Below are 10,390 nucleotides of genomic sequence, written 5' to 3' on the forward strand. Positions count from 1 at the left end.
AGGATTGGTGCATTAAATGCATTATTAACAGGGAAAAAAAGTGTAAAACCAGTTTAGTGTAAGTTTCAGAAAATTGTTAATTTGTATCATATTCAGAATAGTTTGGTATTTCCTGAGAATTAATCCGCATTTCATTTTCTCATTATCCATGTGCAGAGCCAAAAAATGGGAATTAATCTTGACTTCTGAAAGAAACCTTTGATGTTTATGGATATAAGAATACATACACTACCTGATAGGGAATACATATTTCCTGTGTTAAAGCACACTGTAGACGTGTGGTTCAATATTTTTCTTGAAAGTGATGGTCGATGACAAAGTTGAAGTATCTTTCTTCTGTGTGCCCAAAATTCATATATTTGCCCCATTTTAATCAGCTGTCTTCTGTGCCGAATGAAGCAATTTGAGAAATGAATATCTTGCCTCTTTCTCTCGCCCTCTTTTTTGATGTGAAGATTGTATCTGCGGAAGGGTCGTGGTGAGACCAGGATATGTAAGATTTACGATTCGCCGTGTCTTCCCGAAGCAGAGGCCATGTTTGCCATCAACGCAGATGGCATTGGAGACGCCAAAGACTGAAGATCAGAAGAAACATCATATCCATTCCTCCAAATTTTATTTCCATAAAGGCACAGATTTATGCTATTATCTGCTACCAATAAGACTCTTGTACAGAAGCCTTCATCCAAATTATACTCAAACATCATTCAAATGAAAGGCAGCATTACCACTATTAAACAGTGACTTTGTTTGACAGGATTTTATTGATGCCTAAACTTGTTTTCTCTCCAGTGGGATTGATTGACATATTTGTTGATAGCTTACTGCTTTGAGAAGAAATTTACTTGGTGAAAGCTTGCTACTGCCACAAGACAAAAATGAGATTTGAAGAAGTAATCTGTATTATGTCCATCATTAAAGGCTATTCTGAGTGCATTGTTTTCACCATGAGCTATTCCACTTACAGTGCATAGAAGCAAAAAGTACTTACACAAAGAAAAGCCTCCAAGTAATCATAGAATTCGGTGGCTAGAATCTATGGTAGACCAATGTTGTATCTTGTACAATGTAGTCAATATCATCAAAACCTATTTTCATTGAACTGTGGTAGGAAGCTTACTGTGAGAAATAACCAACTGCACTCTGTTGCCAGTCACTGAGGAAGAGGTCACAGAGCTTTGAGGAATTTTTCAAGGTACACTTGTGATAAGTTTAACTCAAGGCATGGCGAAACCTGGAACTGGTGACACTATGATAGTATTCTTTTATTCTCACTGAAGTGTGATATTATGTTGGTTTGCCTTCATGCATGTAAGTCCATCGCCCACCCATACTGTTTTGATTGTCAAAAAAAAAAAAAAAAAAAAAACCAAAAAACCCACAGAGAATGCACCACTTCATTTTTAATGTGCCAAATTATTTAAAGTTTTTCAATCGTAGCAGTGTCATCAACAGCCAGTTTTTCATTGTAGTTAGCTTAAAGAAAATACTGCTATGGACCATCATGATGTACAGGAAAAGGCTACAAAATGCCATGTTTCCCTTATTGGACATAATATCATTGAGATTTTCTGCTTGGGAGTGATCTGGCTGAAGGCTATAGTCAAATAGTGTGAAGAAAACCAACAAATTTTATACTTTCGAGAATACATGTACAGTGCTGTACACACAAACATTTAGATATTCAGAATTAGTGCTAAGCACACGAAATACGTATGTACTTTTACATAGAAACAGAATCACCAGACACTTAAAGAGTATTCTGTGAAATAGTATTTGAGTTTTGTGATGCAGGATTTTGGTTTCTGTTTTCAAAGCTTTAAGACCTGTCCATCTTAGATTTAGCCCAATTTGTGCCACATTGTGTACATAGAAATTACCATTGTACATGTATACCTTTTGATTGTCGAAATTCCGTCTTGATATGCCATTTTCAAGATGAAAGTAAGTACATTGTAAGTCACTGATATGAAATGTTTGATTTAGAAGTGCACAGAGTGGATCTCTCTGTAAATTTCCAAGCTTCTGGCTTCTACCCTTAACAGAACTTTACCTCATTCTCTTACTTTTAATTCTGGCAATTTTGGCATTGATGTGTCTCCACTTCTAATTTGGATGTTAAGCATTATATTTTCTTATCTACCATTTATCCATCCTTTATTGAGCCATTCTTCCATTCATCTGTGCGAAATCACTTCTTGTAACCATCAGAACTGGTAACAGTCAGAGAAATCAATAAAACTGTTTTTGTTTTGTTTTGTTTTTGTTTTTTTTTCCGGGGGGGGGGGGGGGGTCTGTCATACTCATGTGGATCAGAGATCAAAGGTTATTGGGATAGGTCACAAATCACATGTGTGATTTTGAGGTAGATCTAGTTTATATTGGATGTCAAACAACAGGAGTGATTATGAAAAATTACCAAGAAGAGAGTACCTTTAGACATGTATAAATTAATTAGTACAATGATGTTGTACTCTTGGACAAAATACTGTGATGGTGGCAATGGTATGTTCATCTAAAAAAATATGTGGGGCAAATATGTCGTTTGCAGACACATATTGGCTAAAATTGTAGCGAAGAATTTTGCTGTATTGGTATACATGTATTAGAGTTTATGGTACATTGTATGATATTGTCACTGAACTCAACTGTTTATGTAACTGTATTCCAACAGATGAGATTGTATAGATAAAATCATTAGTTCACTTGTAGTACTTGACTTGTAATTTATGGAAGAAAGTAGCACATATCTGTCTCGAGTATATGGGGGAAAAATACAGTCAACCTTGCCTATTTAGTCAAATCTACAAAGTATTTGGACTAAAGAAATAGCTTTTACTTTATTGAAAAGACCTTCAACAATTTTCAACATATTCGATTATTTGACTCGTGCAAGATCAACTTAAGCAAGGTTGACTGTGTACTGAACTGATGTGAGATCACTTATTCTGGCATTGCAACTGCTCACTGCATCCATTGTAATGTTCAGATAGCCAATGTGCATCACATACATATCTTGTAAATGTATGAAATCTTATATGGAATGCTTGTAAATAAATTATTTCATGAAATGAAATACAAATCTGGTGACTGAGTTCTTTTTCTAGTAAAATATGATGATTCTGTGATATCATGTGAGAGAGGACAGATTAGAAAAAAAGGACAGGGAGTGTGTATGCGTTAAACAGGTAGAGACAGATAGGTGAAATGAGAGCAACAGTTATGAATGAATATCGTAATTATGATTTTATATAAATATATATATATATATATGATCATAATTACTATATCAAGGAGACACACAATCTTAGGGAGACAATTTGTGTCACGTTTTCAACTATATTTTAAATATATCCATTCAATTGCATGCTTACTGCTGACATTACTGCTGACATTGCTCAGTAGGGTCTACACATTTCCTACACACTCTCCCCAAGGAGCTATTAAATGGCTCCTTGCTCTCCCTAAAGCTGGATCCAGAGATATACCTAAGAAAGTGAGAGAGGGAAAGATGGGGGGGGGGGGGGGGGGGGTGGGGGAACAAAGCCAATAGCAGAATGGCCATCATTCTTCAAAGAGGCATGCAGCATCTCTGTTCAGCTGTTTACATTTCATTTACGTAACGGTACATAAAGTGGATCCTTGTTATAATGAGGTTGGATATAGCGGGAAAGCCAACACAGTGAGGTAATGTTGCTGGTCCCATTGCTTTTATAGCCTTTTGTTTTTATCCCTGATATAATGAGATGCCCGATATAATGAAATTTCAGTGGTCCCAAGATAGCTCATTGTAATGAGGTTCCCATGTACCAGTATGTGTACAAAGCTGCAGCACTGATCTCTCATTGCAGAAACTACCAGCATTTCTCATCACCACCATGAAAACCAGACACAAATTATGCTGGTCCCAATGCACCTCCTTGGGTATTGGCAAAGACAACTTCAGTGGTGTCTTAACATCCCTCGCGGTAACATCAGTCTCATGAGGTCTGGAAACAGCATCAAATATGTAAGTATAACTTGATTGCATGTCTGTGTACAATATTCTGAATGATATGCCTGGCAGTGTACCGGTATCTATATCTAAAAATAAGTTATGCTGCATAGAGATAGAATAACTAACTGCATCGTTGACAGGGGTAGAAGATCCACACAGCTACTTTATGTATGATCCTTGTTCACACACTCTGGCATTATCAGCTTCTATGCAGATAATGCTATATTCACCTCCATAGGCCAAGACACAATAGCTCAGGTTACAACGGTGAAATGAGCTCTCGGTATGCAAGGAATTTTCGGTTGCTTGTAACTCTGTTTAACATGTAGTTAAATACTGAATTATGTGATTTATATAAATCTTACAACTGATCTCAGCTTTTGGTTAATATAGGATCATATTTGCCTTTAATTCGCTGTCATATAGGCCTTCCAGTGACATCTTCCTCAACACAGTCATCACTGTTCACATCGTTGTCACGGCGATCATCTTCCTACTGCCCATCCCATTTGAGCCTGTGGAATTCAAGTAAGTACAGCATTCAACCCTATACTCCTGGGAGTTTACTCTGGTATCTATTGTAGATTGATATGACAAAGCATTATCATGCTTTGAAAATGCCTAATATTTTGACAATGAATCAGTTATGTGAATGTAAATTCTTCTTTGATGCGTTAACTACTGGTGTTACTTGTCTTTGGTACATGTTTTATGCATGTTGCTCAGGAAAGCTATTCAATGCTGTATTTGTAAGGATACTGCCATTGTAGTATCCATCCAAAGGCCTCAGAAAGTCAAGATTATTAAGAAAACATAACTTTGTGAGCATTGAGAATATATTGTGAGAATTAAAATTGTGACAGTACAAATATTCAGGTTGCTTGCGAGTGTTTGTAGCACACCTCCATGACAATACAAATAATGAAATCAAAAGTTAAGTATTGTAACAGGCAAACATAAGAAGCTAGATGATTCTTCATTGACCCTTTGCCAATAGCATCTTGTCCAATCGTATCAGTTAACTTTTACCAGGAATACATTGTACAGAAATAGGTATACGCATATACAATCCTGCACATTTGATGATACAGGAATACAGTGCCCAGGTACAGTGAATCTTGCTGTTTTCTTGTTATGCTATTCTGTCAACAGCTATTCAGATGAAGAAATATAGTATGCACAAGGAACACATACAAACACAACAAAAGAGAACAAACATTAATTGCAACTCACAATAATATATAGGTACATCATGCCTAGCCAACAGACACCTTTAATACCAACTCAACCTGAGCAAGAAAAAATATGTTTTATCTGTTCTGATTTTATATGAATAGTTGTGCTTATCTTCATGAGGACCTTCCAATTTCCTGATCCCTAGCTTGCCAGATCCACCTTACTTGGGGGATTCTTTCCCAGAAAACACCCACCTCAAGAAGGCAGAGAGAATCCTGGATGACTCAATTCTTGGACCAGAATCCTTGGCGTACCATCTTGGTAACTATATTTCATAAATTCCTCTGTACAAGCCTTTTTGTCTCTTCAGAGTCAATAACTATTGCAACAAAAGTAATACTGTAAAAGTGGATATTTTCACATGATTTTTTTTTTTTTTGTGCTTGGATGGGTTAGATGAATTTCACGTATTCTTAATTCCGCGGATTCAGGACATTTATTAAAGGAACGTATGGCATGCAAAAATATTCATATGCTTTTATTTCCGCAGTTGCTTATGGAAGCATGGAATGCGCGAAAATTTCCACACTACAAAAGAATTCACTTTTACAGTAATCTGTATACTTGAATTTCACTGCCATTTATGTATTTATACATAATAACATTTCCTTCCACTGGTATCATTAGAATTGTTGTCACCTTTGTCAAATCTGCCTACATGAGAAAGACGAGCAAAGATAGTTCTTATTGGTTTTCTGGCATGAAAATAATTGTGGTATATATTATCGCAAAATTATCTCACTTTTTTCCCCTGAAACAGGTGAAATCTACAGTGGTACAGCAGATGGCAAAATTGTGAGAATCAGCAAAGATCTATTAGTCTCAGATGTAGCAATTCTTGGACCACCCTCTTGTGGTAAGTTTGATACACCATTTTTGAAAATACACTCAGTGTCTTGATCATGGGTGGATATATACACTGACTGTTATCTGGACCTTTGCAACTGAGCAGTCAATATCCTGTGCAACACTTAGCCAAACCATAGTTATCACATTCCCTGAAACATTTGAAATGTACGTTCTATTTCATACCTGGCTTTTGACATTGAAAAGTGGATTCCCCAAAACTCAAATGACTCTACAATACATGACATTTCCTGATGCCAGTGCATTGAATAAAGTCAATGGGGTATCATACCTCATATCATATATGTATATCAAACCTTTCACTAAAAAAGCAAACACCTAAACAAACTAACATATGCAATAGAACAAGATTTAGGACCTTACTAGTATTCCTTTTCTTTTTATATCTAATGGTAAAATAGGGTGAAATAGAACTGTCAAATAACATTTTAAAGAATGTACACCATAAATACTTATGGGTATCTACACTGTTAAGCCTCTCACAGTGGGAAAATTGAGGAAAGTATGATTTTGCTTGTTAATTGCAAAGAAAACGGGATATGACATTGCCATGGCATAACTACATTGATAAACCAAATTTCATATAACTCTTTCTTTCATGTTTCCAGCAAATGAGACAGAGTGTGGACGCCCTCTTGGTCTCCGCTTTGGTCCTGATGGAGGTCTCTATGTCCTTGATGCATTCCTTGGGCTATTCCGCATTAACGTCACAACAGGTAACCTATGGTTGCATACAACAACAAACTTTGATTCTTAAAAATTTCTGTGTCTTACTGTAAAATGATTTCTGAGGAATAACAATTTGTACAGAAATGATACTTCACATCAATTGATAAAAATTAGTTATAGATAAGAAAAAAAAAATGAGACTGATTAAAAACATCTCTGGGAAAGAAACTGTGACTAAAACTTGATTATCTCTGTTCTATGCTTAGGAAATAGAGTTAAAATACAATTCAGCTTTTCTAATTAGGAGATGCTCTGTTATTGTTAAAGCCATTACAAGCTTATTCACTCAAAATGCTCCTTTATGCTGATATATTACACACATATATATATATATATTAATATATGTATCTTTTTTAATACAGTGACACCGACATTCCTGTTGGATGCCATTACATACAAAAAAAGTACAAATTCCACTTGTATGCTGCTCAAAATACAAGATAAACTATAAGCAAACCATAGAGCTGGACAGCTCTATGAAGCAAACACACAACTGCTTCATATGGTAATGATAAACTGTATTACATGGCATATTTAATATTTTCACATGTACCTACAAACACACATAAAGCCAACAAACTGTATGTGGAATTGTTGAAGTCATTATTTCTTTGTTCTAGAAGCAAAGAGATACCTTACTGATGGCATCAAGTCTTGAACGCTGATGACCATAAAAATAATGATATTCTGGATGACATTTTGTGACTTCATACTTCCTCCCCATACAGGAGAAAAATCTCAGCTTATTCCCAAGGACACAGAAGTGGATGGTAAACCGATTCTTTTCTTCAATGACCTTGATGTGCACTCCAATGGCACTGTCTACTTCACTCACAGCAGCTCGCGATGGCATCGCCATCAACACCTTACATTGGCAATGGAAGGCACAAGTGATGGCAGGTAAGGTTGCCATAGCAACACTGTAACACTTTAACATCATGTGATATATTCCTCAAGGGCTGCATCTTCACAGGAAATATTATGTTTCCACTCAATTAAAGTTTAATGTGATACTCACTAGTACTTTTAGCATCTGCACAATCACTACAGACTTCAAATGTGATGAATCCCACTCAAAAAGGAATTTCTTTAAAAATCAGACAGCTTGTCTCAACACAGGACATTACAGTTGATGGAATGGGTAAGGAGGCCCCACCTGTAAAAATATGTTGCATGGACTGGTTGCAAATCATCAAAGGAGTGTGAAAGGCTTCATCATATCTGAGTATGCACTACCATTCCAAGTTCCATCCTAATTAGGCCTATAGCTCATATTGTACACTCCCACATACGGAATAAGGTGTCAATTTCATGCTGAAACATACAAACACTGGGAATATATGTAAGTGCCTGTGGTCCAGATGGATGAACTTGTTGGTTATGTTTGCTATTACAATATAAGAAGCCAAACAGTAACATGCCTACTACAAAAAGAAGTTGCATCGCTTCTCCAAGCTCCATTTTGGAGTTATTTCTATGATGTTTTGAGGCTAAGTAAGAGATTTCTGTGGAGTTGACAAGTCACGCATGCAAACTTTTTTCTACTTTTGATGCAGACTACTGAAATATGACCCATCATCGAGAAGAGTCTCTGTTCTGATGGATGGACTGGCCCTGGCAAACGGTGTTCAGCTGTCTCAGGATGAGAGTTTCCTCCTGGTTGCCGAGGGAGGCAGGATGAGGATTCACAGGTGAGATACCAGACATCATCATCTTCATCTCATCAAACATCTTCCTATTTTTCTTATTTCAGCAATTTTATGAAGTTTTAAAATAATTAACCAGGATATCAAACTATATTTTTGTCATTTCTGCTCATAAACAGCAACCTACCAACCAAAATGGTAACTGTTACATAATTTCACAGCATAAGATATTCTTAAAATGAACCATAGACACTTAACTGTCCAGAGGCGGATCCAGGAATTCGGTTAAGGAGAGGCGCCTTTACAAAATTAAAGGGGGCATCCCCCCCCCCAATTTTTTCTTTTATTTCTTTTGTTTTAACAAAAAGTAAAGAGGGGGTGCGCACCCATTGCGCCCCCTCTGGATCCGCCACTGCTGCCCATTTCCTGCCCAATACTTTGTACCTGCTACATTCACTATTCACCAATTAATCACATCTAGCAATATAGACTGATACGATTAAAAAAATGGAAATGCTCTGTACTTGTAATCACACTCACTCTCTAATTTTCTAAATTTGTTAGGTATTTCTTGTCGGGCGAGAAGAGTGGGAAAACCGAGATCTTTGCTGAAAACCTTCCTGGATTTGTAGACAACATCCGTCCAAGCTCAACGACAGGTGGGGGGTTCTGGGTGGCTCATCCCACTGTACGGAGGAGATGCATCTATGACCTTCTTGCACCGAGGCCTTGGCTCAGACGATTGCTTCTTAAAGTAAGACGTGACATCATTCTGCTGCTTCTAAACAAAGTATAATATCCTCATACATTGCACTGCAACTACAGTTGTATACTAAAATCTGGCAAGATTAGTGCAAAACAACCCCCATTTGAAATTATTACATCAAATCAAAAGTACATCATGTCACCACCACAACCACCACCACCAAAAAAAACCAAACAAAAAAAAAAAAAAAAAAAAAAAAACACCTACACTCATTTTAACCCCTCTCCCCATGGAAAAATTAATAAATGAAGGAATCAGACATTATACAAGAACCCCAATAGAAGTGTTGGTTATTGGAAATCAAGGAAATCCTAATTTGATAAACTTTTTAACTATTGAAAAAATTGAGAAAAAAAATCCATGAAATATTCAATCAGTCAATATCACAAAAAATATTGTTTCCTTGACAGTTTTTCACCCCAGAAACCATCTTCCAGTACACCACCAAGCCCTACGGACTCATCCTAGAATTGAATGATGAGGGGGAAATACTCCAAAGGATGGATGATCCCGCTGGATCCACGGTCTCTGTGGTCAGTGAAGTCTTGGACACAGGAGATCACCTCCACCTCGGATCCTACAGCACTCCCTTTCTGACCAGGATACAGATATCACAAGAGAAATTTCTTGTTTGACCCTGTATTACAATTCTTCATATACTTTTGACAATAAACCTGTGCTGCTCGGGTACTCTGATGAGGCAATACTGACTTTCTGCATTATTCTAGACTTGGATACAGGAAATGGTCTGCATTCTGTCTTTTCTACAGATTTGTTGCTGTGTGATTTTGGTGTAAATTGCCTGTGCACACTGCAAAAAGTTTTTTCTAAATGGAATGGCTTTGGGAAAGAGGGACCACTCTTCTTTTGTTGAATGTTGTTACGTACCCAGTGGCGGATCCAGGCGGGGGCGCACCCCCCCCCCCCTTATCATTTTTGTTATTGAAACAAAAGAAATAAAGAAAAAATTGTAAAGCCACCTCCCCCCCCCCCCCCCCCCAATTTATGGAATTCCTGGATCAGCCCCTGATACCAGAGTGTGGAATATACTTTTCATATTGAAAAGAAAAAATATTTAAATGTCTACTTTGCTGTTCACTGTCAACTACGTGTATAACTATACACAGCCATTCGCACACTGACAGCGTA

General features: G+C 37.0%; 2 protein-coding genes across 2 annotated transcripts in view; both read left to right on the forward strand.

Annotated features, from left to right (window-relative positions):
- The window catches only part of LOC140244719 (DNA repair protein RAD51 homolog A-like), a 15,722-nt gene extending 13,484 nt beyond the window's left edge, over positions 1-2,238 (forward strand). Inside the window, exon 10 of the mRNA XM_072324371.1 lies at positions 456-2,238. Coding sequence (XP_072180472.1) covers positions 456-579 — 124 coding nt within the window. The 3' untranslated portion in view covers positions 580-2,238. The remainder of the gene's footprint in view (positions 1-455) is intronic.
- A 1,412-nt stretch (positions 2,239-3,650) lies between these two features.
- Positions 3,651-10,108, forward strand: LOC140244819 (adipocyte plasma membrane-associated protein-like). The gene is made up of 9 exons (XM_072324466.1): positions 3,651-3,682; positions 4,424-4,525; positions 5,379-5,494; positions 5,994-6,089; positions 6,709-6,816; positions 7,558-7,729; positions 8,386-8,520; positions 9,040-9,229; positions 9,652-10,108. Exons 1-9 carry the CDS (start codon positions 3,651-3,653, stop codon positions 9,874-9,876), a joined length of 1,176 nt encoding a protein of 391 aa, XP_072180567.1. The 3' UTR covers positions 9,877-10,108.
- Positions 10,109-10,390: the final 282 nt, after the last annotated feature.

Source organism: Diadema setosum, chromosome 1 (genome assembly GCF_964275005.1).
Source record: "Diadema setosum chromosome 1, eeDiaSeto1, whole genome shotgun sequence".
Lineage (NCBI taxonomy): Eukaryota > Metazoa > Echinodermata > Echinoidea > Diadematoida > Diadematidae > Diadema > Diadema setosum.